The sequence below is a fragment of the Eublepharis macularius genome, chromosome 11 (assembly GCF_028583425.1).
Source record: "Eublepharis macularius isolate TG4126 chromosome 11, MPM_Emac_v1.0, whole genome shotgun sequence".
Lineage (NCBI taxonomy): Eukaryota > Metazoa > Chordata > Lepidosauria > Squamata > Eublepharidae > Eublepharis > Eublepharis macularius.
In genome coordinates, this window is record NC_072800.1 from 13,553,749 (window position 1) to 13,575,050 (window position 21,302).

Consider the following 21,302-nt stretch of genomic DNA (forward strand, 5'->3'; position numbering starts at 1 on the left):
GATTAAACTATTAAAATGTTCACCCCTCTTCTAACCGCCACTGAAGTAGTTGAATTCTTAGGTAAAGTGAGGCAATGGCAAACTGTTTTTCTTCAATGTTTGTTTAGGGTGAAGAAGAGAACAGATTTAACCTGTGCCTTTAAGATAGACCCTGTTTATCTGAAGCATGACCATCAAGAATCGGGTAAAATATCTTTGAAAGATTTCATCTTTGCCCTAATATGACAATAATATTGGCTGTCAGCACTTATTTTTAGGTTTATCTTTTCAAACGGATACTACTTTTCCTTATTATCCCATGCCAATCCCATCCCTCAGTACTCCGATATTACATGATCAGTTTTCTCACCCTTTCCATTGCTTGTCTTAAGAAATGGAAGCCGGCCATGCAAATGTAGTTTTTATTTTTCTGTTTGAGCAAATGTTAGAAGAAATCAGCGTGGCGTTACACTCCTGGAATCTCCCCCTCGAGTTCTGTATTGAGTCAGAAGATTCTATTGGCTGTCGTAACAGGCATAAGCATTTATAGAAAGAGTGATTAAGATCCACCTTGTTTGAGTATACAAGAGTAGGTAAAGCATGGGGAGTGGAAGTTAAGCAGAACAGTACGCTTCTAAGCCATTGGCTTTAATGGAATCAGGAGGCCTGTCTTGACCTGAATAGCCCAGGAGAGGCAGATCTCAGAAGCTAAGCAGGGTTGGCCTTGGTTAGTAATTGGATGGGAAACCTCCAATGAAGACTAGGGTTGCAGAGGTGGGCAGTGGCAAACCACCTCTGTTAGTCTCTTGCCATGAAAACCCCACTTGAGGTTGCCGTAAGTGAACTATGACTTGAGGGCACAATTTCATTTTTTTTTGAGGAGGGAGTAATTCTGTTTAGGGTGGCCGTGTAAAATTCTGATCTCAAGATCATTACACGGAGAGAAGTTATTTCATTTCAGAGGACTTGTTTCTTACAATGGCCCCAATTCAGAGATCCTCTTATGCAGCCAATAAACTTATCTTGCAGAGCTGAAATGGCCTTGGGGGATGCTTTTCACTCAGCTGCAAAAGGTACAGAAAAAGAAACCAGCATTCAGGGCACGTGCAGCTCCACAACACGGCAAAAAAGGGCCTGTGGGGCTGTTTCAGCTCAGGAAAATGGCGTGGGGGGTGGGGAAGCTGCTGCCCATCCCCAGCATCACATAGCGGGCGAGTGCGACGGCACTAGAGTTGCCCGATACAAGTTGGGAAATTCCTGGAGATTTGGGGGGGGTGTAGCCTGAGAGGGTGGGGTTTGAGGAGGGGAGGGGTCTCAGAAAGGTATAATGCCATAGAGTCCAACCTCCAAAGCAGCCATTTTCTCCAGGGGAATTGATCTCTGTCGTCTGGAGATTAATTGTAATTCCAGGAGATCTCCAGCCACCACCTGGAGGCTGGCAACCCTAGTAGGGTTGCCAGGTCCCCTTACCCTCCGGGTGGGAGGCAGAAGACCCGGCACTCACCTTTGCTGGTATCTTCATGTGCGCGCAAAGCACACGCACTCCCAGGCTGCACAATGACATCACTTCCAGGCAGTGACATCATCACGCAGGGCATCGTGCTGCTCCTGGGAGTGTCCCGTGCTCTGCAGTGGGCCGATTTTGGCCTGTTTGGGGCTGAATTGAGCCCACATGAGGCTGAAATTGGCCCACTGCAGCACACAGGAGTGCTGCCGGAAGGCCCTGGAGAGCACAGCAAGCCAATTTAGGCCCAAAACAGGCCTGATTCAGCTCCAAAGAGGCTGAAATCAGCTCACTGCAGAGTGCAGGAGAGCACTGCACTGCCCAGGAGTGTGCCCAGGACGTGTGTTTCCCCACCGTGTTCCCCCACCTTTCCCCCCACTGACCAGGTAAGCAGTGGCAGAGGGTGGGAGCAGGAAAACGTTAACCGTAGTGTGAATCCAAAGGCCATTACAAATGAACCATTAAAACACACAAGAACATGAGCAGACAGCAACGAATGATAAAACTATAATGCTAAAAGCACATAAAAGTGCATTAAAACACACAGCACCTTCATTATATACCCATGAAGGAGTCTCAGCCATTTAAAGACAGCTCAAACCCAGATTTTCTTAGCTTCCCGGGTGATCTGTGCTACTTTATAAGAAACGCACTGAGTTCTTGTCAATATTTCTTTTTCCTAGGAAAAAGCCTAGTGTTTAATTCATCCCAGCCCCTTCAGTAATAGTTCCCTTCCATTTATACCCCGTGATGAGAGATGGGAAATGTTTACAAAGCCTTGCTGGGTACGGCAGCAGAATCTGATTTTAGGTGCTAGATAATTTGAGGGCAGTGGTTGACGAAGCGGACATGTTGACAGCCATTCTTCTGTCACTCCAGATTGTAAACAAAAGTGGGGGTGGAGGTTGTCGGCCTGCTGGTACTATGCAGTTTTATAATTGCCTAGCAATTAACTTTGCTTGGGAAGGGATAAAAAATTCCATATTTTGTCTGGAACTATAATTTTGTGTCAATTTGCGTTCTCACATCAGGAAAATTGTACTTGACTTCCTGGCAGCCCAAAGATGACTGTCATTTGGCAGCATTGGAAGGATGCTCCTTTAGATCGCATTATAGATGCGGCACATGCTCTCTCAATTCAGTTTATCCAGAGATGAAAGTGTAAAGCTTATAATCATGGTGGTAAAGGACTAATAGCAGATTGCATTATGCCCTACAGCTTGTTTCCAAGGCATTACTAATAGATCATTAGATGCTCTTTATGGCAACATGCAATTTACTTACCCTTTGGCAGTTGCCTCAATTGCTTGCTCCGACCCAGAAGCCATTAAAGCAGCATTACCAGTGAGATGGAAAAGCACATGCTTCAGCTACTCCTCTGAGGGTCCAGTTCAGGTCCCAGTGAAGTCTCTTTGCATCAGTGCAATGGGTTATTTGCCACCCTAGTCGGAATGAAGAGGCAGACACCAAGTTTGGCTATAAAGGCCACTTTATTAACTTCATACAACTAGAACAAGCCAGAACAGTGGCAAGGGCCTAAAGCGGTACAGGTCAAGCCACGGGGTCCACCCTGGACCGCCGCCTTGCCCTGTCTGGGCGAGCCCCGAAGCCCCGGGTGTGACCCATCCATGGATGGTGCAGACCCAGCCGGCCAGGCAATTTGGTCACCCCCCTTTCAAGCTCCTGAACACCTCAGCCATACAGCAGTGAGGGAAGGACTTGTATGCGGGGGTTCCCGAAGGCAGCCTGCCCCTGCAGCTGGCAGCCGTCAAAGCAGTACCAGCACTTCAGGCAGACCCCTCTTCCAACCAATAGGGAAGCGCCAAGGTTGCTCACCAGCCCGCACCCTATCTCAAACTCAAACCTGCCAACGCCAGGGCCAAGCCTCTGCTTAGGCCCCAGCGACCCCACTGATAGCCTAAGGCTAACTGGAGCCCTTGCTGCAAATCCTCCATAAAAATTGTTATTGCCTGCTGAGGAAGATGTCTGTCAGGGCTTGCCGCGGCTGCCGCTGGGCGTGGCACTGGGCGGTCTGCTCCTGACGTCACAGGGGGGCCAGGGACTCTGCAGGACCCTGCTCTGTGGAAGGAGGGGCGGTATACCTCACCCAGACTCCCTCTCAGTCCACTCGCTGGCCTGCTCAACCTGGCCTGCTTACCCTCTGCGTCCTCCTTCATCTCCTCCTTCCAGAACTCTCCTCCAAGCCTCCACCCTTGCATTCTACTGCTCTCACTCCACATCATCACTCCTCACTCACACCCACCACCCCAGAGCTCTTCCCAGCCACCCTTTATAGGGTTTCCTCTCTCTGCCCCGCCCTCCTTCTAGGCTTGTTCCTTCTCCTGACCGGGCCCAGCTGTGCGTCCCTCCAGGTGTTTCCCCCCAACCACTAATCCCTCCTGGGCTCCTTTGCTTTGCTGGTAGGGTGGGGTTGAGTGCAAGCCATCCCCAGCTGAGGGCTCCTTGGCCTTGCTCACGAGGAGCTGCCCCAGCCAGCCTCTGTGCTATTGAGCTTGCCTGGCCTTGCTCACGAGGAGCTGCCCCAGCCAGCCTCCGTGCTATTGGGCTTGCCTGGCCTTGCTCATGAGGTGCTGCCTTAGCCAGCTTCTGCGCTGCCAGCTCAGCAATGCTGGGCGGGGCTACCCATCTCCTCCCCCAGAATGCCTGTGGCAGCCCCCCCTGGAGAGGCTTGGCTTCTAGCAACTCCTGAGCCAGGCTGCTGTCTTCTAGCCATGGTGTGGCTCTGGGCTGTAGAGGCTGCTTCCTCTCCCTGCCAGGTAAGGGCTCTGCTTGGGTTGCTGCTGCTGCTGCTGCTGCTGGTCCCACATTCCCCCTGCTGTGGCCCTTTCCCTCTGGCCTGCTTAACCCCCTTTCTTCCCCCTGGAAGGTGGGACTGGCTGGTCTCTCCTTGCCCCCTCCACCCCTCTGAGGTTCTGGCCTTTTACCCCTTCCCCCTGGAGTAGGTAGGTTCTGGCCCTGGTTGCCGGCTTGGGGGGTGGGGTTGCTGCCACCCTTTTGTCCCCTGCTGTTCCCTCTTGTCAAGTCTGGGGGCTGGGGCTCAGACCCCGGACACACCCCCCCTCTTAGCCTGGACGTTGGCTCGGAGGGGCCCGGCTCGAAGAGGCGGGACATGAAATCCGCATCCAGGTGGTTGGCCCCCCGGCGGTACACTACGGAGAATTGGAATGGCAGAAGGGAAAGGTACCACCGCAGGATGCGGGGGTTGTGCTCCTTCATCCTGTGCATCCACTGGAGTGGCGCGTGATCCGTCATTAGCGTGAACGGGTTGTTGGCTAGGTAATACCGTAGTGCTCCTATGGCCCATTTGATGGCGAGGGCTTCCCGTTCTACGGTGGCATACTTCTGCTCCGCGGGCTGGAGCTTGCGGCTTATGAACAGGATGGGTACCTTTATTCCTTCTTGCTCCTGCATTAGGACTGCCCCAAGGCCTGAGGCCGACGCATCGGTTGCCAATATGAAAGGCCGCTCAAAGTCCGGGTTCCACAGCTTTGTTGTGTCGGACAGGGCGGTGCGCAGGTCAGTGAAGGCAGCCACCTGTTCCGGGGTCCAGCTGAGACGATTGGGGCTGCCCTTCTTCAGACAGTCAGTCAGGGGGGCTGAGCGGGCCGCAAAATGTGGGATGAAGCGCCCATAATACCCCATGAGCCCCAGAAACCGCCTGAGCTGCCGCTTGGTTTGTGGTTGGGGCACGTCTGCGATGGAGGCCACCTTTTCAGGTGGTGGCCGGACCTGCCCTCCCCCTATCACAAAGCCCAGGTACCTGAGTTCCTGGAACCCCAAGTGGCTTTTCTTGGGATTGGCCTTCAGACCCGCTTTCTGTAGTGCCTTGAGGACCCTTTCCAGGTGCCGTAGGTGGGTGGGCCAGTCAGGGCTGAAGATGACGATGTCATCGATATAGGCCATCGCGAAGTCCCGACAGTCCCCCAGGACTTGGTCCACCAACCGCTGGAAGGTAGCTGCCGCCCCGTGGAGGCCGAAGGGCATGCGGCGGAACTGGAAGAGGCCCCGGGGGGTGGCAAAGGCGGTTTTCTCCCTATCCTCAGGGCGCACTGGTACCTGCCAATACCCCTTCGTCAGGTCGAGGGCCGACAGGTACCGGGCTGGCCCCAGCTGCCCGACCAGGACGTCCGCCCTGGGCATGGGGTAGGCATCGAACTTGGCCACTTTGTTCAGTTCCCGGTAGTCGATGCAGAAGCGGGTCGTCCCATCCGGCTTCGGCACCAACACTATAGGGCTGCGCCACTCACTCTGGGAGGGTTCAATGACCCCCATGCGCAGCATCTCCTCCGTCTCCTGGTTCACTGCCTCCCACTGCTTCCGGGGAATGGGGCGCCAGGTCGACCGGGCAGACTGCCCCGGCTGGGTTGGGATGGCATGGTGCACTAATTTTGTAACCCCGGGGCGTCTTGAAAAGACCCCGGGCACTCGCTTCCACAGGTCCTGCAGCTGGGCCTTTTGGGCAGGGTCGAGCTGAGGGTCCACCTGTGGTTCCTCGAACTCTGGGGCTTCAGCAGTCCATGGCAGCTCACTGTCAGGAAGCTCCAGGGGGTCCTCAGCCAGCCGGCACTCCTGGCTGTCCCGCTCATACCACCTCTTCAGCAGGTTCACGTGGAGCGTCTTCCTCTGACGTCGACGAGGCCCACACTGGACCTCATAGGTTGTGGGCCCTAATACTTTTGTCACCACATAGGGGCCTCGCCAGGGGTCCCCCTCCTCCCTGGGGAAAACTGTGCGGTGGACGAGGACCTTCTCCCCTAGCTGGAAGGTTCTCTGTCGCGTACCCCGGTCGTACGCAGCCTTCTGTTGTGTCTGGGCATGGGCCAGCTGTCGGCCTGCTTCCGCTTGAAACTGCTGCACCCGCTCGCGGAGTTGGCTCACATACTCCTGGACTGGGGGAGCTGGGGGGCTGGCTTGGGGACCCCATTGCTCCACCAGGCGGGAGAGCATTCCCCGTGGCTTCCGCCCGTACAGCAGTTCAAATGGGCTAAAGCCAGTGGAGGCCTGGGGGGTCTCTCGGAGGGCAAACATCAGGGGATCGATATACAGGTCCCACTGGTGAGGTTTGTCATGCGTCATCTTTTTCAGGGCCTCCTTAACCGTCTGATTCAGGCGCTCTGCCAATCCATCTGTTTGGGGGTGGTAGGCAGAGGCGAACACCTGCCGGATCCCCAAGTTCTGACAGAGCTGACGCATGGCCTTTGCTCGGAAGGGCCCTCCCCGGTCCGTCAAGATTTCGCTGGGCAGCCCCACCATCGCGAACAGCTTGGACAGCGCCCGGACCACCCCCGGGGTCTGCATAGTTTTCAAAGGAATGACCTCTGGGAAACGTGTGGCATAGTCCACGATCACCAGGGCAAAACGGTATCCCCGGGGTGTGCGCGGCAGTGGGCCGATGAAGTCCATCGCTATCCGCTGGAAGGGCACCCCCATCACTGGCAGCGGGGAAAGAGGGGCCTTTGGCGGGCGTCTCGCTGCCACCCTCTGGCAGGTGGGGCAGGAGCGGCAGTGTGCCTTCACGTCTGCGTTCACTGAGGGCCAGAAGAAACGCTCGAGGATCTTCCTCAGGGTCTTGTGGTGCCCCAGATGCCCGGCCCATGCATGCTCATGGGCCGTGCGGAGGACTTCGGCCCGGTAGGCTGCTGGCACCAATAGCTGGCGGACCTCCCCCTGGCCATTTGGGGCGCGAGCTATGCGAACCCAAACCCCTCCTTGCTTCTCGATGCGAGGGAGCCGTTGGGCCCTCCGCTCATCCCGCACCTGCTCCTCCTCCCGAGCTGCTGTCTCTCGTAAGTGCTGCAAGGACTCATCTGCCCCTTGGGCATCGCGGAATGGGCGGTCTGCCGGGGGTCCAGCTGGGTCTTCAGCCCGTGGTTCTGCCCCTGGTCTGACAGAGGGACCCTCGTCTGGGTCGGCGGCCTCCTCCACTTGCAGAACTGGGGCGACTCGTGGGCCTGCCACCCCCCCTGCTGCCTCTCTGAGCAGCCTGTAGAACTCCGGGGCATCTCTTCCCAGCAGCATTGGGTGGGGTAAGTGGGCTACCTTGACGACCTCTATGCGACGGATCGCCCCCAGGTATTCCACCATCACCCAGACCGCAGGATACGGCAGGGTGCGGCCCATCACATCCGTCACCGGGATCCAGCGGTGCACTGGGGTGGCAGCTGGGACGAGTTGGGTGTGGATCGCCGAGACTGCACTCCCTGAGTCCAACAGGGCCTGCAGGCTCTGCCGGCCTATCCTCACGGTGGCGCACAGACTCTGTACCCTCTTGCCAGCTGGCGGGTTAATTTCCCAAGCCAACGCACATACCACGGGCGAGGAGGCTGTGGGGGCGCAGGCTTGCATCCGCTGCTCTACGGCTTGCATTAGCTCTGCCTGAGCTGTTTGGAAGGCCGCCTCCAGCTTCCCCCGTATCCTGTCCAAGCGTTCCTCCAGCCACAGTCTGAGGTCTGCTGGGGCGTCGGCGTCGGGATACATCCCTTCGACTGGCGCCTGCGTCGGAACGACTTTCCCCGTACGGGCCACCAACTTGTCAGGGCTTGCCGCGGCTGCCGCTGGGCGTGGCACTGGGCGGTCTGCTCCTGACGTCACAGGGGGGCCAGGGACTCTGCAGGACCCTGCTCTGTGGAAGGAGGGGCGGTATACCTCACCCAGACTCCCTCTCAGTCCACTCGCTGGCCTGCTCAACCTGGCCTGCTTACCCTCTGCGTCCTCCTTCATCTCCTCCTTCCAGAACTCTCCTCCAAGCCTCCACCCTTGCATTCTACTGCTCTCACTCCACATCATCACTCCTCACTCACACCCACCACCCCAGAGCTCTTCCCAGCCACCCTTTATAGGGTTTCCTCTCTCTGCCCCGCCCTCCTTCTAGGCTTGTTCCTTCTCCTGACCGGGCCCAGCTGTGCGTCCCTCCAGGTGTTTCCCCCCAACCACTAATCCCTCCTGGGCTCCTTTGCTTTGCTGGTAGGGTGGGGTTGAGTGCAAGCCATCCCCAGCTGAGGGCTCCTTGGCCTTGCTCACGAGGAGCTGCCCCAGCCAGCCTCTGTGCTATTGAGCTTGCCTGGCCTTGCTCACGAGGAGCTGCCCCAGCCAGCCTCCGTGCTATTGGGCTTGCCTGGCCTTGCTCATGAGGTGCTGCCTTAGCCAGCTTCTGCGCTGCCAGCTCAGCAATGCTGGGCGGGGCTACCCATCTCCTCCCCCAGAATGCCTGTGGCAGCCCCCCCTGGAGAGGCTTGGCTTCTAGCAACTCCTGAGCCAGGCTGCTGTCTTCTAGCCATGGTGTGGCTCTGGGCTGTAGAGGCTGCTTCCTCTCCCTGCCAGGTAAGGGCTCTGCTTGGGTTGCTGCTGCTGCTGCTGCTGCTGGTCCCACATTCCCCCTGCTGTGGCCCTTTCCCTCTGGCCTGCTTAACCCCCTTTCTTCCCCCTGGAAGGTGGGACTGGCTGGTCTCTCCTTGCCCCCTCCACCCCTCTGAGGTTCTGGCCTTTTACCCCTTCCCCCTGGAGTAGGTAGGTTCTGGCCCTGGTTGCCGGCTTGGGGGGTGGGGTTGCTGCCACCCTTTTGTCCCCTGCTGTTCCCTCTTGTCAAGTCTGGGGGCTGGGGCTCAGACCCCGGACAATGTCTTTGCCCTTAGTGGCCAGGTGAACCCCCATTACCTCGGTAGAGGTTGGCAAATTCAGCCTAGTATGTGGAGGTGTGGCAAATAAAGGCCCATACCATCCCCGAAAGCTTTCTCTATGGCTCCGTTAGCCTTTCGTCTAGCCATCTCAAGGACTAACGAGTCCCAAGCTTCCCACTGCACTGACACGGAAGCATTATGGACCAATCATCAACACACCAGGCCACTACTTGCCTATGCATTGCAAGTCTGTGTGAGGCTGTAATGAAAGGGCCATGCCCTGCAGCCAAGGTCATGCCCAGCAAACCAAGGTCATTACCACACGGTGAAGGACCAGAATGTGAGGCAGAGGACTGCACCTCCCCTCAAACCATCAGGCCACTACTTGCCTGGGTGCTGCAAGCCTGTGTGAGACTATAAGGAAAGGGCCATGCCCTGTGAGACAAGGTCATACCGCCCAAGTGAATGACCCGAACATGTAACGGAGGCTGCTCCTCCCCTACAGCTCATGAGGCCACCATGCTTATGTGTGCAAATCTGCCTGAGCCTATACCGGAACGGCCATGCCCCGCAGCCAAGGTCATTACAGCCCAAGTGAATGACCAGTATGTGAGGCGGAGGACTGCTCCTCCCCTTGAGCGCACTGGGCCACCTTGCCTATGCATGCACATCTGTGGGGCCCATAATGGAAGGGCTGTGCCCTTGGGAAGCCCAGCTTATTACTCCCAGGTGAATGACCAGGAGTGAGGCAAAGGACCCCACATCCCAACAAACAGAAGTAGCAGCTCGGCCATCACTTTCCCCGTGGCTAATGCAGAGTCAACCAGACCCTTCCTTAAGGGCTTGGGTCATCACTGCACTAACGCTCAGGATCTAACTCTCGTGCCCACCATTAATGTCATGTGACCCTGAAAACTGCCTGGGCTTACTGCAAACTTGGAGCTTTACTGGCGAACCAAAAGGTGCCTAAGCTGTTTGATGGCAGCCACTGGAATGTGAGGCAAGCCCCTTAACTTTCCACTCACCCATAATAATAAGTTCAATCCCGGTGGAAGCCAGGTTCAGGCAGCAGGCCCAAGGCTGACCCAGCCCCCCAGCTTCCCGAGGTCGGCAAAATGAGCAGCCAGCCCCCCGGGATCAAAGTGCAGGCAACTGAGGAAGGCAATGGCAAACCACCCCACACAAAGTCCACCAAGAAAACATCATGACGCGACGTCCCCCCATGGGTCAGCAATGACTCGGTGCTTGCACAGGGGACCACCCTTACCTTTTTTAAACAATAATAATAATAATAATAATAATAATAATAAATTTATATACCGCCCTTCAGGATGACTTAACCCCCACTCAGAGTGGTTTACAAAGCATGCCATTATTATCCCCACACAACAAACACCTTGTGAGGTGGGTGGGGCTGAAAGAGCTCCCCAAAGCTGTGACTGACCCAAGATCACCCAGTTGGCTTCAAGTGGAGGAGTGGGGAATCAAACCCGGTTCTCCAGCTTAGAGTCACACGCTCTTAACCACTACACCAAACTGTCTCTCACACCAAACTGGCTCACTGAAACTGTGGGAGAGATCTATCAGCTCAGGCAGAACTCCTACAGACCAACCGGTACCCCAGCCTAGAGACTGCTGGCCACTTGGTCATAGGTTCACCAGATGCTGGGGGTGATCATGCCTCTTGGATGAAAGAGGGTTAGGTATGGGCACCACTGCCTAATTGTATACATGAAGTGGGTTGAGGGGTTATCTAGTTCCCTCCCCCACAATCCAACTGCCACGAGGACTGGAAAATTCAAATCATATATGATTTATAGTTAGACTCCCATACTGAGTGGTAAATGGGCCACTTCTCAGCCTACCAGTCCCCTGAACTAAACCCAGAAGCCATTGGGCCCCAAGGCAGCAGAAACGCCAAGGAAACACCACTTCTAGGTGCCCATCCAGAAGCCATTGGGCCCCAAGGCAGCATAGACTCCAAGGAAACTCCTCTTCTAGGTGCCAACACCTTGGAGACAAGGCTCGGTGCCCCGCCAGCTGCTGGAGCTCCCATAAAGGCTGGCCAGCCGCCGACTGGCCCAGGTGCAGTGAACCTTCTTAAGTCTCATTTACTTGTCTCCCTCCTCAGGTCCACCTCATCCTTCTCCTCCACTTCCTGAAGAGGAAAGTTAACCCCCAACATGCTGCTCCCTTTATAGCTGTCCCTTTAGGACTGAGTCAAGTAACAACCCAATGGCTAAACTGCGAAACTCAAAGGCAAGACTCAAGATGGTACAACTCAGGAGTCTGAACATGGGAGTCAGGAGACTGTTGCCTGACCCGCTCCCCAATAGCCCCCACAGCCAAGCACTAGGGGCCAGTGGACCTTGTCAATCATCCACTGTCACCTCAACCTGACTGGATTACAGCAGCCCAGGCCAGATCCGCTACCGGCCGTCAATTGTGCTAACCTAGTAGAAAGATCAGAGAGATCAGAAAGGTCACTGCCAGAAAGATCAGACTTCAGTGCCCTGCGTGACGGTATTGCAGATTTCAGCAGATGCAATAACACGACATGTCATTAGGTGGCCTGAGTGACAAAACCTAAAAAACAGCTCTTTAGGCCCACCAAGGCTGCAAAATTGGGCAGGGAAAAAGGAGGAGGGGTTTAACCAGTCACCACCCTGGGACTGTATATCCTTGCTACACCAGTAGAAATCAAGTGTGCAGCAAACCACTCTTCAGATTATTGCAAGCCCCCACCCCTCCGGCCTCAGCTAGGCCTTCACTGCTGCTGCTGCTGTAAGTACACTCTCCAAATAAAGTGAAAACGGTTAGGGAGGCCTAGATAGGCAGGAGGCCTACAGGGGCTAGGCCTAACCCTGCTTCAGCCCTCCTGACTGATAGACATCAATAGGCCAGTATTTCCCTCCTCCCCTTGGCCACTTCATCATCCTCAAAGGAAGAGTCTGCAGGGCTGCTTTGCAGGAGGCCTATTTTCTGGCTGCTTGCCCTTAGCAGGGCTACTACCCTTTTTGGGTGGCATGATGGAAATATACAGTAATGTAATGTAATGTACTGTAAAATAACTGCTTTTAGAGCTTCAAAGACCAATAGGGGCACAGCACCCCCAAAATGGCAGCCCAAACACTGTGCAGCCTGTAGAGGCCTCTATAAAATGGCCACCAGTGCAAGGAGGCTAAGCAGGCCGCCGTGAGACACACTCAAAATGGTCGCTGCCAGCACAGGATAAGCTGCAAAAAGCCCACAAAAATGGCCACTACTGCCAGTAAGCAAAAGGCAAATCAGGCCACACAAAGCCCACAAACAAAATGGCCACCCCTGGTGCTATGCATAATATAGATGCCTTCACAACATGGCCGCCACTGCCAGGAAGCTAAGCAGAGGTGCCACTCTCAAAATGGCCACCCAACCACATGATAAGCTGCAAAAGCCCCACTAAAATGGCTGCTACTGCCAGTAAGCAGGAGGTAAATCAGGCAATACAAATGCCACACTCAAAATGGCTACCCCTGGTGCTGTGCATATTGCAGATGCCTTCACAACATGGCCACCATTGCCAGGAAGCTAAGCAGAGGTGCCACTCTCAAAATGGCCACCCTACCACATGATAAGCTGCAAAAGCCCCTCTAAAATGGCTGCTACTGCCAGTACGGAGGAGGCAAATCAGGCAACACAAATGCCACATTCAAAATGGCCACCCCCAGAGCTGTGCATAGTATAGATGCCTTCACAACATGGCCACCATTGCCAGGAAGCTACATGATAAGCTGCAAAAGCCCCACTAAAATGGCTGCTACTGCCAGTAAGCAGGAGGTAAATCAGGCCACACAAATGCCACACTCAAAATGGCCACGTCCCAGAGCTCTGCGTATTGTAGATGCCTTCACAACATGGCTGCCATTGCCAGGAGGCTAAGCAGGCCACCGGGTGCCACTCTCAAAATGGCTGCACCCAACTGAATAAACTGCCAAGCCCTCCCACAACATAGCCCCTGCTGCCTGGAGTCCTTAGGCCAAGCTATTGCCGCTGGCAATGCTCCCTCCCAAGTAAGTGTAACGGCAGGGGAGGGAAGAAACCTAGCCGGGGGGAGGGGGGGCTACCAGCATCCACTCTGCTAGGCCAGTAGCAATGAAGTACGATTAATCCACCCTTCAGATGGCTGCAACTCACCCCTGTGGCCCACAGCCAAGCCTATTGCTGCTGCCTGAAGTCCTCTCTCCCAACAAAGTAAAATGGTGGTGGGGGGGGGGAGAGGAGCCTAGGTAGGCCAGAGGCCTGCAAGGGCTGGGCCTCACCCTGCTTCAGCCCTCCTGACTGACAGACAACAGGTCCCAAATGTAAGTAAGAAAAAGCCTCTGCCAAACCCCTGAGCCTGGCGCTGGGCCCTGGCTCTCCTCCTGGAGTTTGAAGGTAGCAAGCAGGGGAATATCGCAGCTTCTCTAAGGCAGCTCTCCCTGCATAACCAGGAGGGCCTTCGGTAAAAGAGCCTCGGGGAGCTCGGCTGAGAGAGCTTGAGATGTGCTCTGCTCAGGCTGAGCAACTTGAAGGAAGGGGGGGGGTGCTGCCTCCCTCCTTCCAGGGCGGCAACTAATGGCCCCCAGCTTTAGCAGCGTAGCTGCATGCCGGGAAGGGGCCATATTATCATATGTACTGTCATTCATGCTAATCCACTGGGGTCATTTTAAAAAATGGATAAGTGAACTATGTACATAGGACAGTATAGAGGGTGAACTATATATTGTTTTAGCAAATATGATCTCAGCTTCCTGCTAAGAGAATGGGGGAGCATTTATGGGGGTCAGTAAGGGGAAGGAGGGTTACCAGATTCTTTTTATAGGGGAAGGAGGAATGTTGAAGATTTTCCCCTGCCAGCGCCCAGATATTTTCTCCTAGCCAGCCTGTTTGGGGATGGGGGCAAATTGGAGGGAGATTTGCAAATGAGAATTCCTGAATCAGTATTACATAATAATGGAAAGGGGTAACAAAGTGGGTTTGGTATTGGGACTCCTGTAGTTCCAGATGCAGAGGAAAAATAGGCCCCTCATTGCCTTGAAAGCCACTTGGGTTTGGCTGTTTCTGGACTGCTTCTATTATGCGCAAATTCTTACCTGGAAATTATGCACCGCTTGTGTCCCATGCATCGATCACGCAAGTGTCTGTTTTTCTGTCTCTCTGTGTATAAGTCTCAAATGGCTTTGCTTTTCACCAAGGATGTACACCTCAAAATGCACAAGAGTGAGGTTGTTACAAGTGTACCAGTTACGCGTTGTTCCCTACAGGGAGAACACTGTTGTATAGGAAGCAATGCTTTCCATGGAGAGCTTTGGCACATGTGGAGCAGCTCTTAAAAGTTAGTTAATTGCAGAAGGAGAGTTCTAGTGAGAGTGTTACCAAATGTCTATCCCAGGGAAGACCGTTCCACACTTCTCGCAGACTTCTGCTAGCCCAAGTGTTTTAAGGACTGGGTTGCCTGAAGCGTGGCATACTAATCACTCTACGTTTATATATGTTATCACATTACCTTTTTTATTGTTTTACTTGCAGGACTTATCACAGATTATAGGGTAAGTATAGTGTTCTCAGTAATACCTCGTCATGCTTTCATTGTCCAACCATCAGAACAATTCAGTAGCTGTTGGGTTGGCTTCAAGGTACTGGAGGAGATCCAGCCGCTCTTCCAACAGAAGAGCCACTGAAGTTGGAAGGAAGCTGCTTGGGCTGGAGGAAGGCTTCCAACTTTGCTGAGCAGAGTGGCTGGATGCATCCCACTGTTGCTCAGGAACCGCGAATGGCATTAAATGGTCCCACCTCCACCTTTTGCTGCAACCTACTGAGCTTCTCAAACTGCTGATTGGCGGGGGCGGGGAACCACAGGAGCAGAATTGGGAGATGAAGTAGGGGCTTGCAATCGGTGAGGAGAATCCATGAAAATTACTCTACTCTTCTGTTGAAAGAAATGACTTTTGGATCCAACCCATTGTAAATAGTAGGAGGGGTAGTGATTATCTAGACCTTTGAGTGCTGGGAAGATGGCATCAGGCACTAGATTTGGTGCCTTTGATATCAGTGATGAGGTAGAATGCATGATATGGAAGCTGTGGCAAAATAGTTAAGCTAGATAGAAACAATCTGTATAGAATCATTAGACCATACTAAGATATAGCAGTTAGCAGGGATTTTTTTCCGTAGGAATGCAGTGGAACAGAGTTCCGGCACCTCTTAAAAATGGTCACATGGCCGGTGGCCCCGCCCCCTGATCTCCAGATAGAGGGGAGTTTAGATTGCCCTCTGCGCCACTGGTGCAGAGGGCAATCTAAACTCCCCTCTGTCTGGAGATCAGGGGGCGGGGCCACCGGCCATGTGAACATTTTCGCTGACGGCAATTTAAACTTTGAAAAACTCCCCCCTTGTTCCAGCTGACCCAAAGTGACATCATTGTGCGGTCTTGAGTTCCACCACCTCTTTTCCCAGAAAAAAAGCCCTAGCAGTTAGAATGTACAGGGAGACCACTTGTTTTGACCTTTAGTTGATCTAAAATTGAATACTGTGTAGGAAAAAGATCATGTTTAGTTTGAGAAGACACACAGGGGTTGGAATAGGAGATATGGGCCGTTTCCAGATGGCTTACCTGAAGCCGCTCCATGCCGCAATGTTGTGGATCGTGCCGGGGAAAACGCGATATTTCGCGTTTTCCCCGGCACGATCCACAACATTGCGGCATGGAGCGGCTTCAGGTAAGCCATCTGGAAACGGCCCTCATATTGACGAACTCTGATTAAGGTATGCTTTGAGTACTCTGTATTTTATTATTACAACTCTTGAAGTGCAAAATCTTAATGTTCCTCTGACCCTGTTATTCCCCTTTCTTCTTTTGTACCCCTCTTTGTTCTGAAAATAAAAAAAAGAAAATGTGTGAGCATTTAAAAAAATAAATGCAATAAATAGTTTGTGCTTTTACCTCCAGCACTGGCAAATCCCTCTGGGTCGGCGGTTCCGTTCCTTGAAAATGTGGTTTGTCTTTCGAATGTATGGTGTGAAGGGGCTCCAGGAATACATCCGCAAGGTGAACATATTTTATGTTGTTGCTGAATTATTAGGAAGAATGAGAGAAGAGGGTTTCATTCGTATTGGTATGTATAGGCTGACAGACACGCAGGCTCGTTTAAAATCACAAGTATTCAAGTAATGTATTATTTTTTAAAAGCTCATGACAATTTGCTTATTGCAGAGCTGTGTGACATGTGACCTCAAGGAACGTGGCACAGCACCCTGCTTTCCTTTTTCAATAATGCTCATGTGCTGCGTAGGTATGACCTACTGCTAGAAAAGGGGCTAGGCCCTGCCTTCCTTGTCCCTGCACATGTGTGAGAATGGCATGATTGTCATGAAGAAATGCCCTCCACTTTGAGGTTCACCCCAATATTTGGACGTTTGGGGCTGCAAATCGATTTTTAAAAGATCTCCTGTCAGCAAACATCAGGCAAGTGCAGGGGAGTCCATTGCTCACCCATCTAGTCAATTGCTTTCAAGTAGCAAGTACATAATGTTTAGTCACATAAATGCCTCAAGCAGGCTGAGAACAAGGAAGCGGGCCAGCGGGCTGTTCCGAAACATCCCCACCAGAATCAAGAGATGAATTCCCCCTCAACATAAAATATCAAATTCCCATGAAAAAAAAACCTAGTAAAGGGGGGTGCTGGATATCAAGACATACAGGAAGAGCAATGATTATTTCTGTGCCACCTTCTAATTCTATAACCTTATCAGGCAAGTTTTTTTTAAAATTAATACTTGAAAATTTGCTGATGCAAGGGATAAAATTCCTTTTTTTAGGACAGGTGGAGAAGGGGAGCACATGGCCCATAGTCATGGACCTGTCAGTGGAAAGTGGGCAGGAGTAGGAGAAACCAACAAAAGGGGTAGGAAACCTTACACTCAGGAAAAAGTGTGACTCAGGGCCAAGCTACAAGTGACAAATGACACTTGAACGGCAAGTGGTGATCGAGTGGAGCGCAAGTGAACAGGGAGGAATACACGTGAGTCTGTTCACTTGCCGCTCAAGTAGCTTGGCTCTCAGAATTGGTTGTTAGAACAAGATCAGGGTAATAGTCTAAAGAACTTAAGCCTGAGAAGAATGTGCAGAAGACCAGGGATAAACCATAGTGATTTGGAGGCCAGAACTGACGCAGTAACGCTGTGTGGAAATGCCCTGTAGTTTAAAGTGGGGATATGAGGCGTATAAGGAGGGCCCTGATGGATGAGGTGAAAGGTCCTTTTAGTTCAGCATCCTCTTCCAAACAGTGGCCACCTAATGCTTCTGGGAAGCTGGGCATTCATTGTTTGTCCCCAGAACCTGGTATTCAGAGGTATTTATTTAGAAGTATACTGTTTTTGTGGATTGCTGTGAGTTATTTAGAGTTGTACTGCAGGTTATTTAGAAGTATACTATCATGGACCCTGGATGGCGCATTGAGTAGCTGTTGGTCAACTGTTGATGTGGCCAATGGCCGTCCTCACATTTTGTGGTAATGATTACCACAAATTAACAATATGTTATCTAAGAACTACTTTCCTTCATCTGTACCTCCTAGGGCTTTTTTCCAGCTGGAACGTGGTGGAATGGAGTTCCGGTACCTCTTGAAAATGGTCACATGGCTGGTGGCCCCGCCCCCTGATCTCCAGACAGAGGGGAGTTTAGATTGCCCTCCACGCCGCTCCAGCAGCGTGGAGGGCAATCTAAACTCCCTTCTGTCTGGAGATCAGGGGGTGGGGCCACTGGCCATGTGACCATTTTCACCTAGGGCGATTTAAGCTTTAAAAAACTCGCTTGTTCCAGCTGACCCCCACCTCAAGAGAAGACACCCACACATTAAAATGTATCTTTATGTAGAAGGAATATGAGCAACAGATTGCAAAGTCAAAAACCCAGGAACCAAAGGATTTAATTATGGTATAATAACTCTAGTCAGAAGTTGGCAGAATTGCACAGGACCAAAACATGGTGGGACGTGGGATTTGCACCTTCTCGTCTCGTGCACCCACCACCTCCTCTCTGTGCCTGCTTTGCCTGTTTTCAGGGAGGCGGACCTGGAGTGGGGCTGGGATTGCCAACTCCAGACTGGGAAATTTCTGGAGATTCCGTGGCAGACTGTAGGGAGGCTGGAGGGAGCTCAGTAGAGATGTGTTGCCATGAAGTCTACTTTCTGTAGGGAAACTCATCTCTGTAATCTGGAGATCAGCTGTAATTCCAGAAGAACTCCAGCCTCCACCTGGATATTGGCAACCATAGGTGGGGCAGGTATGTGGCATTGCACTGTGTATTTCTTTTTACTGGAAACATAATAAACTATATGCAATTAAGGTCAGATCTATAAGTGTACATATGTACAACAACAAATTAGATACACACACACACACTTTTCATTGGGGCAAGCAAAAGCATAGCAAGACAACAGGTTTTCCAGTAGCTCTTTCTTTTATATCATTACAAAAATCTTGACTTCTCCTGTGCTATCCCTTAAACATTCAGCATTTTACTCTTATAGATTATATTTCATTCTCCATCATCAACATTCTCTGCTGTTGATCTGAATGTCACCATTATTCAATGAAAGAACTAACATGGTAGCTTAGTTTCATTGAACAAATGGGCCTGCCTTCTGAGTCAACCTATGCTGCCTATGGAGAAAGCCTACACTGTGAAAAGTCTTTGGCGCCCTCTAGTGGTTGTATTAAATACTGTTCATTATACATGTGGTATACAGATACCAGATACACTGGTATCTAAAGAAGTGAGCTGTGGCTCACAAAAGCTCATACCCTACCATAAATGAAGAAAGTATTATTTCTGTATAAAACAAATGCAGGAATTTCAAATGGTTCCTTTGTGGTTTAAACAATTTGCTGCAAAAAGATACCATCAGACATTCTGGATTTTTGAAGCAATCTGGATTTAAACAAATTAATATACTAACTTGATATCCATGCTTTGCTACGGTATTCAGGAGTCTTGTACCATCTTTCTTCAACTGTCTACATTTTCCTTGACCTGTTTTTTACCTCAGAGTTCCACAGCTGACCAATCAGAGAGAGTGGGATGCAAGCAGGCAGGAGCCTGCTAGCCTCACAGGAAAGCCAGGCCTCACAGGGAGATTGGCAACCCTAGTGAACTTTTAGGAGAAGACTGGGAGGTGCATTTGACCTCAGGACCCATTCAATGACTCCCAATAGCAACTGCATACTGCTTAGAATGTGGGGGTGAGGACTAATCAGGCAGCATATGCAAATGAACTTGAAAGGCTGGCCCAATCAGGGAAGAGTGGCCAAGCTGGCAGTGGGCAGGGGTGCAAGCAGGCAGCAGCCTGCCAGCCACACAGGGAAGCTGCATCCCTTTGGGAAAACACATTTTACCCCTTTTAACCCCTTTAGAGAGCGAATTTCTTAAAATCCCTTCTTAGTGGGTGTTTACATCATGAAAGGAATGTTCTCCCCAAATTTCATGTTTCTAGGTTCAGAGGTTTGGCCTGGGCATTGATGAGTCAGTCAGGACAATTGTCTTTATATATATATAGACTAGCTTGATGCCTGTGCTTCGCAACGGTATTTAACTACTTTAAATCCAGTTATAATATTTATGGTTATGTAACATTTTTTGGTTGGGGGGGGGGATTGAGTTGGCTTTGTAGTATAATAGCATAGTACCCAAGCTTCACAAAAGTGTTTGAATAAAGTGAAGCCTCTTGATGCCTAAAACTGATGAAGTGAATTTTGAAATGTAACATTCATTGAAGAGATTTTTAAAACAAAAACATTGTAGTGCAGTAAATAAAGTGAAAAATACGTACAACCTTATTTTTCTACTGAAGATCCTCTTTGTAGACCTCATTGGTGGTTTTCCCCACTATGGAGCCCCCACTTTGAGGAGAAGTTTGTGGGCTGGGAAGCCAGGAGGGTTGAGTATGCTGAGGAACTCCACAGGATAGTGGACCGCATCATTCATTTGCATCACTGAGTCCACAGATCTGTACTCCATTTCTGCCCCTTCGAGGGAGTTGTGTTTCATTAGTGATGGCAGCCTTGTTGTTCTTGGGGGTCAGAATGGCATGCTTGCACAGCTCATCCATGGACTTCTCCGTGATAATGACAGTATCAGGGTATATCGGGGCTGTTAGGTCTGCTAGGGTCGTCACTACTGTGCCCAGGCCTGCAGGGATGGTCACCTTTCCCTTGGACTTGGGACTTGCTGGTACTTGGCCACTGCTGCTCAATGCACCGTAGGAGTACGGTGTGCATATTTCTTTGCTGCATCCCTAAGTTGCTTCTTCCTTTTAGCATCGGTATATCTTACACAATGTCTGCCAGGAGGCTTCTTGGGGGCAGTAAGAAGAGATGGCTGCAAGAGGTGTGAGGTGGAGTTGGACTGAGGGAGGGGTGGTGTGGTGGGCACTTCGGCAGGTTCATGTGAGAGGTTTGCATTGAAATGGCCCCCAGAAAGGTCGTACACCATCTTCCCATGAACATTTAAAAACTCAGTTGCCATACTGACTTTTAAATAAAATCCATTTCCAGGAGTCTTATACTGTCTTTCTTTAACTGTCTGCAGTTTCCTTGATCTAATTTTTACCTCAGAACACAGTTCCACAGCTGACCCATCAGAGGGGGGGGGGGTGCAAGCAGGCAGGCCTCACAGTAGGGTTCCCAGGTCCAGGTTGGATAGAGTGGGGTTTGGGGAGGGTCCTCAGAGTGGTATGATACCATAGAGTCCACTCCCCAAAGCAGCCATTTTCTCCAGGGGAACTAATCTCTGTTACGTGGAGATCAGTTGTAATTCTGGGAGATCTCCAGCCACTACCTGGAGGCTGGCAACCCTACATCACAGGGAGATTGGCAACCCTAGTGAACTTTTGGGGGAAGATTGGAAGGTGCATTTTACCTCAGGACACGTTCACTGACTCCCTTAGCAACTGTTTAGAATATTGGCCCCATATGCAAATGACCTTGAAAGCTAGCCCAATCAGGGCAGAGTGGCTGAGCTGGCAGTTGGCAGGGTGGGGGATGAGCAGCCTGCCAACCACACAGGGAAGCTGTATCCGTATGGGAAAACACATTTTACCCCCTTAGGGGGCGAATTTCTTAAAATCTCCTCTTAGTGAGCCTCTACGTCACAAGAAGAACGT

General features: G+C 51.8%; 1 protein-coding gene across 3 annotated transcripts in view; it reads left to right on the top strand.

The window, feature by feature from the left end:
- DDC (dopa decarboxylase) overlaps window positions 1–21,302 on the top strand; it is a 98,567-nt gene that overhangs the window by 66,421 nt on the left and 10,844 nt on the right. For all 3 annotated transcript variants that reach the window (XM_054991480.1, XM_054991482.1, XM_054991481.1), the window contains exons 10-12: window positions 108–184; window positions 14,671–14,690; window positions 16,091–16,189. In XM_054991480.1, the coding sequence (XP_054847455.1) occupies window positions 108–184; window positions 14,671–14,690; window positions 16,091–16,189 (196 nt within the window). The remainder of the gene's footprint in view (window positions 1–107; window positions 185–14,670; window positions 14,691–16,090; window positions 16,190–21,302) is intronic.